The 16342-nt window shown below is 41.6% G+C and overlaps 2 protein-coding genes across 18 annotated transcripts in view; one reads left to right on the forward strand and one right to left on the reverse strand.

The window, feature by feature from the left end:
* The window catches only part of Syt7 (Synaptotagmin 7), a 432298-nt gene that overhangs the window by 171009 nt on the left and 244947 nt on the right, over nucleotides 1-16342 (reverse strand). The window lies entirely within an intron of this gene.
* Nucleotides 302-2502, forward strand: LOC108380662 (uncharacterized). The gene is made up of 2 exons (XM_017637057.1): nucleotides 302-688; nucleotides 1812-2502. Exon 2 carries the CDS (start codon nucleotides 1848-1850, stop codon nucleotides 2475-2477), a length of 630 nt encoding a protein of 209 aa, XP_017492546.1. The 5' UTR covers nucleotides 302-688; nucleotides 1812-1847; the 3' UTR covers nucleotides 2478-2502.

Here is a 16342-nt window from a genome sequence, read left to right on the forward strand (position 1 = left end):
AATAAATGTGAAGAACATTTCCTCTTCACTCCCTGGCGGCAACAATAATCCGATTCTATAGTGAATCTGTCCCAGAAACTTTAGAGTATAGTTGGTGGCAATTTAAAATGGATTCGTATAATTGTTCTACAGAAATCCAATATACACAGACTTATTTCAGAAATACCTTAAAAGTAAGTTTCAGGAAAGCAGTTTAAGTAAAAACTTATTTTTTATTTGAATTTATTACAGTAAAAGGCGCACTGTGGATCTGACGGTTGATTTATCGGTGATAATTTGACATTTACCCCTGCACAACTCAACGCTGGTGTCTACGAATGAAGCTTTAACGCATAACAATACTGGCAAAAATCACATCCATTGGGCCAATCGTAGCACACAAGAGTTCGAAACACTCAATGGTGTAACAAGTCGATTTAATCGGAAATTCACGGCACCTCTTCTAACTTGGCGATTATTCGTATTGGCGGGTGAATTTGTGAAACTACACTATCCAGAGAGTTACTCAAAAACACACAAAAATCCGTGCGAGCATTTAGGAGGATTTCACTCACAAACATACCTACAGATGAATTATATATACGTTTGTACGGCGCCACGCCATTTTTCTCCATGAGTATAAGATTAATTTCATATATCTTCACACGAAGTTCGAGTACTCTACCATGAACATTTCCAGAGATATTCGGTATGAAATATTCGGTTTGTATGGGAAGTGCCACGCCCCCTTTATATATCAAACATTTTTTTAGCCTAGAATAATCCTTGGGACGTCTGAAGTATGTGCCCGAAATTTCAAAAAAAAAAAAATCGGTTCGGCTGTTCTCGAGCTTTGCGAACTCAAAAAATAACCGCTTTAAAAATATATATTAGTATAGATTGGTATGAATCGATATGGTTTTGAATATGTATCACAATATGAGTGTCAGACGAAAGGGGTTTTAAAAGGTTGCCAACTATTTAAAAGGTTAAATTCAAACTATTCAATAATCTAAATGATTTATTTCAATATGAGTATCAGTCGAAATGGTTTTGAAAGGGCTTCATTTCAAAACTACATGTAAGGGGTTTTCATCCGTCTAAAATCTCAAATTGAGTTCAGGGGATAAGTTAATTGAAAAAGTATGACAAGTGAGAAGTTTAAGAAAGTTTTAGTTTGAAAATATTTTGAAGATGGTTAAACAACTTTTTAACCTCCTGTTTTTGAATTGAGTTTTCTTGAAATAAATTTTACTCCATGTAGCAAGTAAAAATCTCATACACTCAGCGAAGCGGGTGAGGGCAATCTAGTTGAAAATAAAAAAAACTAAATTGTTCACAATTGTTGTTGTTTGAGATTGAAAATGAGAATGTGTGTGTGAGTTTGAGTTTTGAATTTCTAAATTATTTTGCTGGCAAACGTCAGACTACCTCTCAATGGTTTTACCTTGTTATGTTTGTATCATGGTTACTCCCTCTCACAATATTAGTTAATACTGCAGTACATATTTGTATCGTAGGCAAATTTTTTCAAATTAGATAAATAAACGGTATTTGAATATTGAATTAATACACATTTGAGGAAAGGGTGCGATAGTAGACTCCAGTTATAAGATTAAAAATCAAATTTCCAAGAGAAAGTCGGTACCTTACATATTTTCTGATTACCTTCGAAAAGATATTAACTAACACCCACACTCAAAAAAATTAACAATGGTTCATAGATAAAAATTTGTTTTTTAAATCTTACTTCATAAAGCTCTTTAAATATATTTGTGATATCTTTGTAAGCTTTTGATCGAGTTTTTTGTTATATGTTGTTATTGTTCTAGGCTGGTCGATCTACCACCACTAGCCACCAACAATTTATGGAGACGAATATAGGTAAAATAAAGAAAATTCTCGCAAGTAACAACTACCCACACCACCTAGTACAAAGCCTAATCGTACAGAAAGTAACAGAGATAAATAAAGATCAAAACAAAATGCCAACCACGAAAACAACAGACGGAACAAAGCGATATCATAGTGTGACCTACATTCCAAAGTTCCATCAACAACTTGACCACGAAATAACCACCAACAACCGTAATATTAAATTGGCATACCGAACCAACAGCACACTATCTTCGATCTTCACACCGATCAAGCTCCACCAACAAAACAACGAGGTCTATGAAATCCCATGTATAGGCAAAGAAAACGAAGACTGCAACAAAGTTTACATAGGGACAACAAAACGTGCACTAGGCGTTCGCCTTTCAGAGCACGAAGCCGACATAAAGGAAAAGAAAAACAGCACAGCACTAGCACAACACGTACTTACCAGTGGTCATACAGCTGATCTAGCTAACGTCAGAATATTGGACAAAGAGAAGAGGGAACGGGTAAGATACCCAATAGAGAGTTTACGTATACTACAGAAAAGGGAAAAAACAATCAACCAGAAGGAGGACACGGAGGATATCGCGGCTGCTTACATTTATTTATTTATTTAGTCTACAGAAAAATGTTTTCATACAGACAATTGAGATAAAAAGATTTAGATATTTAAGTATGTATGATATATTACATAGTGAACTAATTATACATATTAACTTGTAAAGATAATATTGATATACAATAGCAATTTGGGTAGCTGGCGAGGCCTAGTCTCCAGTCTGCTTTTGTGTGCGGCGGGCGGAAAGACCTAGTTTCCGCTCCGCGCTGTTTACAGGCCGTGGATCATGTTCGGAAAGGCCGAGCTTCCGATCCATGTTCCCGTAGTCATTACTTTGTATGTGAGGCAGGCGGAAAGTCCTAGTTTCCGCTCCGCGGTATAGACGAACTGTTGGGCGGGGTCGGAAAGGCCGAGTTTCCGACCCCTGCTCGTATTGTCCTACGCGGTCGCGAAAATATACGAAGCCGTTACAATTGTACTAAGCAGTATAGATATTGTGTAATTTTTCGTTCACGGTTACAGATATTAGCTTATTTAGTTAACTTGTTGAGCAAAGTTTTCTTTATTACAAAAAGCGGTTCAGATGTGTCGAAGCAATCATAATGTCTGTTACAATCTTGGCATAAACGCCGAAAAGCATCATGCATTTCAAAGTTTGATTTACAAAAACTCAACACAATAGGTTTAAAATGTCTCGTGGGTCTTTTAGGAATACAAAAATTTATTTCACTCAGTTAAAAGGGACTACTGACCATCCCGTTCATTAATTTAATTAAAAAAAGAGCACCAAGCATCTCTCTACGACTCTGAAGCGTCGGCAAATCTATAAGCTTCAGGCGATCCTTGTAGGGTGGGAGATTTTTAGACGAGTCCCAACATAAATTTTTGAGGGCAAATAACAGGAACTGTTTCTGCACTGATTCGAGCCTGTCACTATGAATTTGATAGCTAGGATTCCATACTATAGATGCATACTCCAAAATCGGTCTAACTAGAGAGGTAAAGAGAACTTTAGTGACATAAGGATCGTTGAACTCCTTGGCCCAGCGCTTAAGAAAAGCCAACAATCCTCTAGCCCTAATCACGCAGGAGTTTATGTGAGACTTGAATTCTAGTTTCGGATCCATAGTTACACCTAGGTCAATGAAATTGGTCACTTGCTCAACATTGTGGTCAGATATCATATACGAATTTGGATAGAACGATTTTCTAGAGAAGGTCATGGATTTACACTTTTTCAAATTGAGTGACATGGAATTTGCTTCACACCACTCGAAAATGCTGGTTAGGTCAGCTTGCAAATGCTCCCTATCTTCTGCAGTACTAATGTACTTAAAGAGCTTAACATCATCAGCGTACATTAAGCATTTCGAGTAATTCAACACCTTAGGAAGGTCATTTATAAATAAAATAAACAAGACGGGACCAATATGGCTGCCCTGAGGTACGCCGGATGTGACATGTATTGGCCGGGAGGTACAATTTTTAAAAATTACTCTTTGTTTCCTATCCACTAAGTAAGAAGAAAGCCAGGTGAGAAGAATAGGAGGGAAACCAATTGGATCAAGTTTATATATAAGGGTTGAATGAGATACTTTATCAAATGCCTTGCTGAAATCAGTGTAAATCACGTCCGTTCGAAGATTGTTTTTAAACCCATTAGACACATAAGTAGTGAATTCAAGAAGATTGGATACAGTTGATTTACCTTTGCAAAAACCGTGTTGCGATAGATCAATAGCAGAAGTAATAGAGTGAGATAGTTCTTCCGTAACGATTGCCTCAAAAACTTTAGCAATAGCACAAAGCTTCGCAATTCCTCTATAGTTTACGATGTTAGTCCTACTTCCATTTTTATAAAGTGGCAAGATAAACGAATCCTTCCAGGAAGATGGGAAGACACCCTGTTTTAGGGAAGCATTAAAAATATTTGCCAGAGGCTTATACAAATACTCTGCACAACTTTTAAGAACACTTGTGGGTATACCGTCTGGGCCAGCTGTATATGAAATTTTCAAACAATTCAAATGAATGAGGACGTCCGCAGCAGATATCGATGGAATTCGGATACAATCAAATGATGGCAGATCGAAGGGGTAGCTAGATAGATTCGAATTTAGTTGGGAAGATGTAGAGCTGGCAGAGTAGTTTGACTTGAAGAAACCAGCAAACATATCGGCAATAATATTTTCGTCACTGGAAACTAAGTCATTTAACTTCAATGTTGAGGGATAACCGTTAGTCTTACGCTTAGTGTTCACAAATGCGTAAAACGATTTGGGATTAGAAACTATATTGAGTCGAACCCTGTTAATATAATTATTGTAACACTTTTTGTTCAATACATTGTATTTATGCCTAAGAATGGAGTACGCGGAGTAGTGAGAAGACAAGCCAGATTTTTTAAAAAGCTTAAATGCTTTGGATNGTTACGCTTTGTGTTCACAAAGGCGTGAAACGATTTGGGATTAGAGACTATATTGAGTCGAACCCTGTTAATATAATTATTGTAACACTTTTTGTTCAATACATTGTATTTATGCCTAAGAATGGAGTACGCGGAGTAGTGAGAAGACAAGCCAGATTTTTTAAAAAGCTTAAATGCTTTGGATTTTTGATTTTTTAAGCGTTTCAATTCGCCAGTAAACCACTGAGCGTTAGACGTTACGTTAGCTTCCTTAACAAGAGGAATGATTTTACTGAAAATGNAGACAAGCCAGATTTTTTGAAAAGCTTAAATGCTTTGGATTTTTGATTTTTTAAGCGTTTTAATTCGCTCGTAAACCACTGAGCGCTAGACGTTACGTTAGCTTCCTTAATAAGAGGAATGATTTTACTGAAAATANAGAGTAGTAAGAAGACAAGCCAGATTTTTTGAAAAGCTTAAATGCTTTGGATTTTTGATTTTTTAAGCGTTTTAATTCGCTCGTAAACCACTGAGCGCTAGACGTTACGTTAGCTTCCTTAATAAGAGGAATGATTTTACTGAAAATATTGCGTAAGGAATTGCTAAAATGTAAGACACTATTGTCAGCATTCCCATCATACTGGGGCCAAGTTATCTTCGATATCTCTAACCTAAGTTTATTATAATCTGCTGTTTTAAATGAGTAACGCTCCGCNGACGTTACGTTAGCTTCCTTAATAAGAGGAATGATTTTACTGAAAATATTGCGTAAGGAATTGCTAAAATGTAAGACACTATTGTCAGCATTCCCATCATACTGGGGCCAAGTTATCTTCGATATCTCTAACCTAAGTTTACTATAATCTGCTGTTTTAAATGACTATCGCTCCGCTCTTGATTTTTTACGGGTAAAGCAACATGAATAGCGTGAATTTATCAAGGACTATTCTAGTGGTGGGTCGTGAGAATCGACAGGTGTAATCAAAGCATAACTAGGGGCTATTGTGACGTTGGAAACGTAGTCCACAAAAACTAAATCCAGACATTTACCTAAGTTATTACTAATAGAGTTGATCTGATCATACTTCTTGAACTTCTCGTTGAGAAGTTTTAGCTGCCTATCTCCGAAAATCCATTTCTAGCGGTTCTAAATAGTTTACAGAGATCCACAACAGTTTTTTTTACACTTTGGACATGACCAGCGAAGTCCATTGTCTCCAATAATCATATCCAGAACTCTCCCATTAATCCAGCACACTTTAAATAAGACAGTTCATCGCAAAGGTAGCACGCCACAAAACGGTCCGAACCGGCTTTTACATTACATTTTTCGAACAGACAAGACATTTTCAGCGAATTTTATTAAAAAAGAATAAAAATAGCGAAATTATAAATGTATTGTACGAAAACGTTTCAAGCTCACAGTAATTGGCAGTTTAATAGCTAGTGGGCTTACTTAGTGAAGTTCAATGGGTAGAAACCGTGCTGAACGTAACAGTTTTAAAGCCACTGAGTTAGCAAAATCAGCTGTCACCAAGAAAGCGACTGTCGATGATAAACAAAGGTGTGTGTAAAGCGCGAAAGAAAGCAAAATGAACAAACAAATGCGATATTCCTTACACTCTCACGCAAAAGCAACAATAATGCACCAAAATATGCAAATATGCACGAAGGCCGACAAAATAACACTTTTCAATCAACGCACTTTATGACTAAATCATGTCAATTTATTGGAATTCGGCCTCAATAAACTTTTTTTCGGTGTGAATAACACAAATTATAATTGCTTAGCACTTTGTAAAAGAGATACACTTTGGAAATTTTTTCAAGCGAATGTTTAAGTGACCGCACAGTACGGACGTTGCCAGGTATATGTGTGGGATTTGAACGACGGACTAAAGGAACGGACCTGACAGGCATACCATTGTGGACGAATGCAACCATGCACACCAGACTACGAAATGAACGATCGGACCGCACCCCAAACTAGACTTCGACAAGATGAACGACAGGACAGAAATTCATTGTTAAACCAACCGCCTTAAGCGTAGTTCGCCCTTATATTTTAATGTTGTGAAATGTGTGTGTAAAATAAACGCTAAAGACTGTTAAATTAATAGAAATAAAGCTGTTTTACTACAAAGTGGTGTCGTGAAGTGGCATAAAATCCACTCCGTGAATGTGGAAGAACTGTTTTGCGAAAATTTTTGTGCGTGTGCATACGTGTGTATGTATGTTTCTTGTGTGTGCGTGTGCGATAGGCTAGCCGGTGCCGAAAATTAAAACTTAATAGTTTCAAACCACAAGTTGATACCTACGATCATTAAATCAAAATTTATAAACGAAAAAACCTATGCAAGAAAACATTTCGCTTAAATTATAGCTGGAAAAAGTAACGGCGATTTGAGCTAGCCACGCCACACAAACCGCTATTCGCGGAGTAACGCTAACAAACGGTTATGTTCGGTTGCGTGAAAAATCTCAACTCGGCCAAACCAACGAGTACATACATAGTGCGTTCTAAGATTGTACTTTAAATAAAAACCGGTGTTATAGTAAAAGCCTGCAGACAACGTGCGTGTGTGACGGGTTTATACGGAATTCGACTGTGTGTGACTGTGGGGCGATTTCAGCCATAAAAATCTCCCTTTTCGACGCGTATATAGCGAAACTGTACCACGCCATTCGCAGACCGTTAGGTCCGTTACCCAAGATACAGTTACAATATTGCGCATTGCTCCGGGTACAGCCATCAAGCTGTAGAGGCAATCGAGGGCACCGCTAAGCCCGTTAAACAGGGAAGCGCGCGTGGGAGCGAAGTGTGCGCAGCAACAAAGTTCGCGCAGCAGAGAAGCGCACGTGGCAGAAGTGTGCGCAGCGTCAAAGTGCGCGCGACATCCAAGTGCGCGCAGCAGTAAGTGTGCGCAACAGCAAGTGCGCGCGGCATCCAAGTGCGCGCAGCAGTAAGCGTGCGCAACAGCAAGTGTGCGCAGCGTCCAAGTACGCGCGGCATCAAAGTGCGCGCAGCAACGTGTGCGCATCGGCAAAGTGTGCGCATCGACAAAGTGGGCGCAACAGCAAGTGTGCGCAAAACGACGTGCGCGCAGTCCAGCGACAAACGCGAACACCGAGTTGCGTTTAACGCGACAGTGAAACGGTGCCAGAGCCAGGTAGCACCGTCAACGAGGGACGAGTGCAGCAAACGCACGCATCGAAGCAGCGTACATAGTGGTGTTTAACACGGCAGCGAAACGGTGCCTGAGCCAGGTAGCATCGTCAACGAGGGACGTTAACAAGCGAAGTACAGTACGAGTACGAGTAATTAGACAACGGCGAGGGAGAAGAACCATACGTAGCTCAGCTAAGTGAATAAGTTTGTTGTTTGTTTTGAGCAAAGAAATTTCATGCAATTTAAATACGCTCGTTAGTTCACACATTGTTCATTATACTATCGTAAGAAGCCAGAACGGAATTAGCAGTTGGGATTCGCTAAAATCAGCACTGCGTTCCGAGTTTGGAGTTCGCGTTTCTGCAGTCGAGTTACACCGCACCCTCCGAAATCGCCGTCAGCGTCCGGGCGAAGATCTGCGCGAATATTTGTACTCGATGATGGAGATCGGCAAACCAATTGACCTGGACGATTCCAGTCTGATGGAATATTTCATCGAAGGAATCCCAGACAGCAAGATAAACAAGAGCAACTTGTATCAGGCGAGAAACATCAAGGAGCTGAAGGACCAAATCAAGATCTTCGAGAAAGTACGCGCAAATAAACCTCCGTCTTCAAACGCGAGTCAAATGCAACCTACATCTTCGGCCAGAGTTCCCGCGGGTAGTGGCGCGATTGGCAAGCGTTGTTTCCACTGTGGTGATGGCTCACATCTAGCGGGGAACTGTCCACGCAAAGGCGCTGTTTGTTTCAACTGTGGCGACAGTTCACATTTAGCTCGGAACTGTCCGCGTAAGGTTGTTATCTGTTTCAAGTGTGGTAACAGAGGGCACCGCGCCAACGAATGCAAAAATGCTGGGAACAGGGCGAAGCGAGAGAGCGCCGCCAACATAATGGCGGTGAACAAAAGCGGTTTAATTTTTAAAGACATATTTTTTGGGTTAGCTAACCGAACAGTCTCGGCATTGATTGACACGGGGTCAGACCTTTCGTTAATGCGTATCGACACGTTGGTGATGCTAGGCCTCGGTGTCGAATAAAGAAAAGAGAAGCGTATATTGGTGGGCATAGGGAACAGCGCGCTGACAACAATCGGCTGTTTTAGTTTACCCATGTGCATCGATGGTATTGCGGTGGACATCACATTCCATGTGACGAAGGAGCGTGATCTCAGCTACTCCATGGTGATAGGAAAGGACGTTCTGAAGCAAGTCGACCTCATCGTGAGCGAAGACGGCGCCGTGTTTAGGAGCAAGGCGACAGAGCCTAGCGGGCGCGAGGATGCGAAGGTGCAGTGGCGCGTGAGGTTGTAGCCAGTAGGCAGGTAAAGGAGGGTCTTGGAGACTCGATCAGAGAGGATTTGGACTTCGTCTGCAAAGCTATCAAGGACGCAGCTAGGAGACTCCGAGAGAGTGCTAGACAGCCAGACGCGGCTAGAGTTGAGCGTGGGCATGACGAGATGCGAGGTGGTGTCAGTGGACATCGTTCGGATGCGGGGAAGTGTGGTCGGATCGTGAGATCACCACGGGAGCATGCGACTCCAGGCAAGGCAAGTGTATACGAGCGAGGTGCGCAATGTGTGAAGTTTCGCGAAGAGAGACCTTCGAGTCACATAAGCGAGCTGCAAGCGGCGTTTGGAAACATGTGTATGGCGGCAGGAACGGAACAGGATGCAGAATACGAGGTGGATCTTCCACATCTAAGTAAGAAGCGAGCAGACAGGGTACGGAGTTTGATAGCAGCCTACAAGCCAACCAAGAACTCCGTATCACCGGTGGAGATGAAGATCCTGTTGACGGACGATGTTCCAGTATTTGAACGACCAAGGCGTTTGTCCTATGCGGATCGTAAAATAGTTGAGGACCAGGTAGCTGCATGGTTGGAAGAAGGCATTATACAGCCGAGCACCTCAAACTACGCGTCACCGGTCGTGGCCAAGAAAGATGGGAGCAAACGCCTCTGTTGCGATTACAGGCGTTTAAACGAAAAGATCGTTCGCGATAATTTCCCAATGCCGATGATCGATGACGTTATCGAACAGCTGCTGGGAGCCAACGTTTTTTCCACGCTCGACCTCCTAAATGGATTCTTCCATGTTCCGGTGGAAGCAGAACCGAGGAAGTACACGTCCTTCGTAACGCACAGCGGACAGTTCGAGTTATTGTACGTGCCATTTGGCATATCCAATTCGCCGGCAGTATTTAAGAGGTTTGTGTCCGCAGCTTTGAACGACTTGGTACGTAGCGGCACATCGTGGTGTACATGGATGACTTGATCATTCCCTCCAAGGATGAAGTCGAGGGCATCCAGAAGTTGGAGCTAGTATTGAGCGTCGCCGCGACGGAAGGTTTGCGCGTTAAGTGGAACAAATGTCAGGAAGAAGGTCGAGTTCCTCGGATACATTATCACGGACAACACAATACAGCCATCCGAAGCAAAAACCAGCGCGATTATTAATTTTCCTTTACCAAACGATAGGAAATCCTTGCAACGTTTTCTTGGACTCACATCGTATTTCCGCAGATTCGTCGACAACTACGCTGTGATCGCGAAACCGCTATCCGACTTACTCCGGAAGGACGCGAAGTTCTCACTGCAGGATGACCAGCTAGCCGAGTTTCAGCAGCTAAAGTCAGCGCTGTCAAGCGCTGTCAAGCGCTCCAGTCTTAAAACTATACAACCCGCGAGCGGTAACGGAAGTGCATACGGATGCCAGCATGGTTGGCTACGGCGTAGTCCTGTTGCAGAAGGATGTCGGCGACCAGGAGTTTCACCCAATACAGTATATGAGCCGGAAGACGAAGCCGTCCGAGGAGAAGCTGCATTCATACGAGCTCGAGGTCTAAGCAGTCGTAGAGGCGCTAAAGAAGTGGCGAGTGTAACTCATGGGAATCAAGTTCAAGATCGTCACCGATTGCAATGCCTTCACGATGACGATGAGGAAGCGAGATGTTCCTCTGCGAGTATCCCGATGGGCGATGTTTCTTCAGGATTTCGACTACGAGATCGAGCACCGCAGCGGCACGAAGATGCGTCACGTCGACGCCCTTAGCCGAGTCTCATGCTTGATCTTGGAGGATTCGCTACGCCACCGTCTGAAGCAGGCCCAGCAGCAGGATGACTGGATTCGAGCTGTGCGCAAAGTGTTGGAGAAAGACAGTTTCGACGACTTTTATGTAAAGTACGACATCCTCTACAAAGATCCCATCAAGGAGCTCGTAGTTGTGCCGTCGGCTATGGAGGAAGAGATCATCCGAGTGGCGCATAAGCAAGGCCACTTCTCGGCAAAAAAGACGCAAGACGCTATAGAGAAGACATACTTTATACCACAGCTGTACGCAAAGGTGGTCAAGATTATCAGGAGTTGCATAGAGTGCATCGTTACCTATTCCAGGGCCGGCAAGAAGGAAGGCTTCCTGAACCCCATTAATAAGGAGGACAATCCACTGAGTGCCCTCCACATTGACCATGTCGGACCGATGGAGCTGACTAGGAAAGCCTACAACCACATCTTAGTCGTAATAGATGCCTTCTCCAAATTCGTCTGGCTATACCCGACAAAGAACACCGGCGCAGAAGCTGTGGTTGACCGATTGCGGAAGCAGTCAGCACTTTTTGGGAACCCTTCACCTCCAATCTCTTCAAAGATTACTGCGAGAGTGAGGGGATCGAGCATCTTCTAATAGCGATGGGAGTGCCTCGTGGTAATGGGCAGGTTGAGCGGATACATCGCATAGTGGTACCGATGATAGCGAAGCTGAGTCACGAGACTCCCGGAAACTGGTACACGAAAGTTGATCGCGTCCAGCAGTTCATTAATAACACACCGCCGCGCAGCACCAAGGCCTCACCGTTCAAGATATTGACAGGGTTGGATATGCGGATGAAGGGAATCCCTCAGTTGCAGGAGCTACTGGAGAACGAGCTCATCGACGAACTAGACATCGAGAGAGAGGAAGTGCGTTACCGCGCAAGGGACAACTTCGCCATGATCCGAGCGGAGAACCGAAGGTCGTATGACCGACACCGACAAGCCGAGACCGAGTACACAACCGACGAGCTAGTAGCCATCAAGCGAACGCAGTACGGGTCGGGTCTAAAGCTGAAAGCCAAATACCTTGGGCCATATAAGGTCGTGAAAATTATGAGACGTGGACGCTACACGGTCAAGTAGGTCGGGGACCATGAAGGCCCGAACCGCACCATCACAGTCGCTGAGTTCATGAAAAGGTGGGACCCATCATCCGAGGCCGAATGATCGCGCAGGATGGCCGAATGTGGGATTGGAACGACGGACTAAAGGAACGGACCTGACAGGCATACCATTGTGGACGAATGCAACCATGCGCACCAGACTACGAAATGAACGATCGGACCGCACTGAACACACCCCAAACTAGACTTCGACAAGATGAACGATAGGACAGAAATTTATTGTTAAACCAACCGCCTTCAAGCGTAGTTCGCCCTTAAATTTTAATGTTGTGAAATCTGTGTGGAAAATAAACGCTAAAGACTGTTAAATTAATAGAAATAAAGCTGTTTTACTACATATGTTATGTTTGTAACGAATATTTAGTTAGGCGAAATTACCACAGATGGATGGTAGCAATGTTTTTTATGTTTTTATGTTTTTTCAATGTATTTAACGTTTTAATATTTTATATGTATATTTGTGAATACCATACCATCCATTGCGACAGCGTCACCGCCACTGTCACCATCGCTGTCAACGATGCTTACGCGTCAAGTTACACACAATTCGTTTGACATTTCGCCCGAAAAATCATTAACTCGTTGATACTCTTTAGAAAATTTGCATTTCACTTTTTCACTTCTTTTATTAGGTTTTCCTCCATTATTTTTTACATTTCGTTTTTCCATAAATATTAAAATTTTCACAAACTGGAAAAATTTACTTTCAAACATGTAAACAAAACACTGAATAGTTGTCATTTGACGCAATCGCATAAGCAAAATTGAGAGTTCAGCAAATTTGTGCGGCACCGTCACCGTCACCGTCAGCTTGTTCACGTAACTTACTTCATATAAATACACCGAATCAGCTTTTTTGACAACTGCCGGTGACGGTGACAGCGACGCAATGGACGTTATGTACTTATGTAAGTCATGCGATAAAAAAATAAGTCAAAAAACCTGTGTTTGTGTTTGTTTACAAAACAGAAATATATGTTTGTTTACAAATGTTTAATTTTTACATGTACAAAAAAATCACAATTTCTATTTTAAATAACCTTGCTTTTCCTGTTTTTGTTGATATTTGTAATAAAGAATCGCCCCTGATGATGCTAAGGCAGTTAGCGAAACGGTGGGCAAAGAAGTGAAGAAGAAGTGTTTTTTTTTTGCACAAGAAGATCGGCCAGCCTACAACAACAACTCTTTAAATATATGTTATAAATGAGGCCATACGAGTTTTGGGAGAGGGTTACAAAACTACATTTAAGGCACAGCTAAGCGGGCCGGGTATTTGTAGGTATTTAATGATTAAATTAAATTAAAAGTTTAAATTAGGTGGTAACCTTCCAAAAATATTTTCGCCTGTAACAGCCATCTGGCTGTCAAAAAATTCTCATGCCCAAACAATTTGAATGAAGCAATAACGCAGCGTAAACGGTTAGCGGCTAGAAAATCCGATTTTGACAGGGCGTTAGGAAATGAAGTTGGCTGCAGGAAAGGGCGAAACTGTCATTTTCGTAGTTCACACAAACAAACCTATGCTTATTGTTGGTGTTATTCCTTCATTTGACGTAGCGTTGCCGCTTTTGCTTAAACGATGTTTCCACGGCAAGTGATTCGCTCTCCCATTCGTAATTCGCTCTCTCATTCGTGATTGGCGTCCCAATTACGAACCGAATCACGTAATTCGCCATACAAAATTTTGAGAGCGAATCACTTCATTCGTAGGTGATTCAGATCAAATCAACATGCGAATCAAGAACAAATCGTTGTCTTCTCTAATTTTTATCGATAACGGCTGTCAAAACACATAGACCACACACATCCCCACCAGCACAAACATTGAAAAAAGAGCTAGATTCGTTAAAGCTATTGATTTAGCTAATTAACCACTGCAAATTTTTTCTCCACCGTTGAAATACACAATAAACAGCACATTAAACATAAAGCAAAGAACGAGAAGCAGAGACGCGAAGTGAATCACGAATGTGTCGTGTAAACAGGTTGCTTCGCCATTCATAACTAAGAGAGCGAACCACGTGATACGGTTGTCGTGGAAACGCCGTTTTAGGTTTTGCACTTCGGCGTTAACGCTAGGCGTCAGAAAACGCTCAGCCCAACGGTTTTGTGTAGGCATGGCAGTAGGCTTTCTTTAACCTTTTACTTTTGACAGCCATACTTTAACATTTACTTTATCGTATCAATTTCCTTTAACTGAAATTTACAAATATGGCCTCCTAGTACTGTTTTCAATATTTTAAATTGGACCTCTAGCAATGCAGCGGTGAGAAGTGTTCCCTATTCGGAAATGCAGTAAACCAAAGCATCGGTGTCTTTTACTTCTAAACTATAATTGCTGGAAAAGCCCAATTTGCGCATCTATGTTTGTTTTGCTGCATTTGCGAATAGCCCCGTGCATTCATTTTCATGCATTAGTTTTTGACTGATGCGCGTGCAAACATACCAACAGACAGACAGCCAGAATTTCTAAAAACTGTTGATTTGGCGTCCGTTGCTCTAATAAAGACCTCCCATATTAATATTTCTTTAATATCTATAATGTACAGACATCGGGCCTTTACAATTTTATTATATATATAGAATTAAGCTTGAGAACTGCAAAATCGAAGCACATAGTTGCACTTACAGTTCATTCAGCAGGGGAAAAGCAATTGATATGTATGTGGGCCATTTTCAAACGAAGTGCTATTTTTTGTCCACCCTTTTTTAATTTTTTTTATGGTGGTAAAAACGAAAAATTAAAAACAGCATTATACGATCCAAATAATAAGCCACTAACAAAGCTGTGTTTTCTTTTGCGAACCGTATATTTTTGATATATTTTACCTACTTCATATAAAAATATTTCTCCCGCTCAGGTTATTCGATAATCAACCTGAAAAAAAGTTTAAGCAAAGAAACAATGAAAAAATGCGTAACTGTTTGTAAATGACCACCTTAACTTTTATTGTTATTTTCTATTTTCGCCCGAAAAATTTTATCAACATAAGCGTGGCTTTCTATTATAATACTGTGCCTCCGAAATTTCCTGAATGCCACTTTTTTCATTCCCTCGTTTATATGTATTCGTTAAATAAGACTCTTAAGGTGCCCACACTCACCGACGTGTACGTATGCCGTGTCTGTTTGACGTAGCAACATATACCATTTACAGTTGATAGAGAGAGAGAGAAGCACGCGTAAACGTCGCAAGTACACGGTGGTGAGTTTTCATTTACATGGCCCTCTCATAAGTTTGATCGTGTCACTGACGCAAACGTACGTTAACGTGTTAAAGTTCAGTCTAGTTCAGTCAGTTAGTCTAGACTTAACTTAATTTAACTTACCGTAAGAAATCATCAGTGATTACTCAACACGTCAACTTAAGCCAAGAGCGGAAATATTTTGTTTTTGTATTTTCTCTTTCAACTGTTTAACAGTTCGCCGCCTAAAATGCTACATCAAAAAAATCATGCAAACAAAAATGTGTGCTTTCATTTATTTTTAAGAAATACAAAAACCAGAGTCTGGCAAGCCTGATTCTCTCACCCCTCTCAATTTCCGTAAGGCCGTAACTTAAGAACCTAAAATCTACTGGTCCTTAAGTTTCTTACGGTAAGTTAAGTTTTAACTAACCGCCAACACAGTTTCTCATATAAGTGCTCATTTACACACGGCGATTTTTGTTGCCGCAACTCGACGTTTGTAGGAGAGAGCGTGACGAGGAACACGCTTTGTGCTCTCGTTCGTCTGTGTAAATTGAACCGATGTTCACAGCTGACAACAACAATTGCATACACACAAATCGCCGTGTGTAAATGAAACGAGCAACACCAAAAGGGAATGTGAAAAATCGCGTCGACAAAAGTTTCCGTGTATAAACACAGTCTACCAGGTTGGCCAAAAAATTAAGTTAAGATAAGTTACGGAAATTAAATCTAGACTAACTGAGTTTTTAGCTGACACGATCAAACTTATGAGAGCGCCTTGTAAATGAAAACTCACCACCGTGTACATGCGACGTTTACGCGTGCTTCTCTCTCTCTCTATCAACAGTAAATTGTGTCTCACGTCGGTGAGCGTGGGCACCTTTAGAAAAAAGTGAAATATTTTCATATTAGGCAGGACGACGTTCGCCGGGTCTGCTAGT

This window comes from Rhagoletis zephyria, unplaced genomic scaffold, assembly GCF_001687245.7.
Source record: "Rhagoletis zephyria isolate East Lansing unplaced genomic scaffold, Rhagoletis_zephyria_1.1 Rzeph_scaffold_00127, whole genome shotgun sequence".
Lineage (NCBI taxonomy): Eukaryota > Metazoa > Arthropoda > Insecta > Diptera > Tephritidae > Rhagoletis > Rhagoletis zephyria.

Excerpts from the sequence above, each read along its gene's own strand:
- LOC108380662 (XM_017637057.1), top strand. The coding sequence starts at position 1,848 with ATGGAGACGAATATAGGTAAAATAAAGAAAATTCTCGCAAGTAACAAC.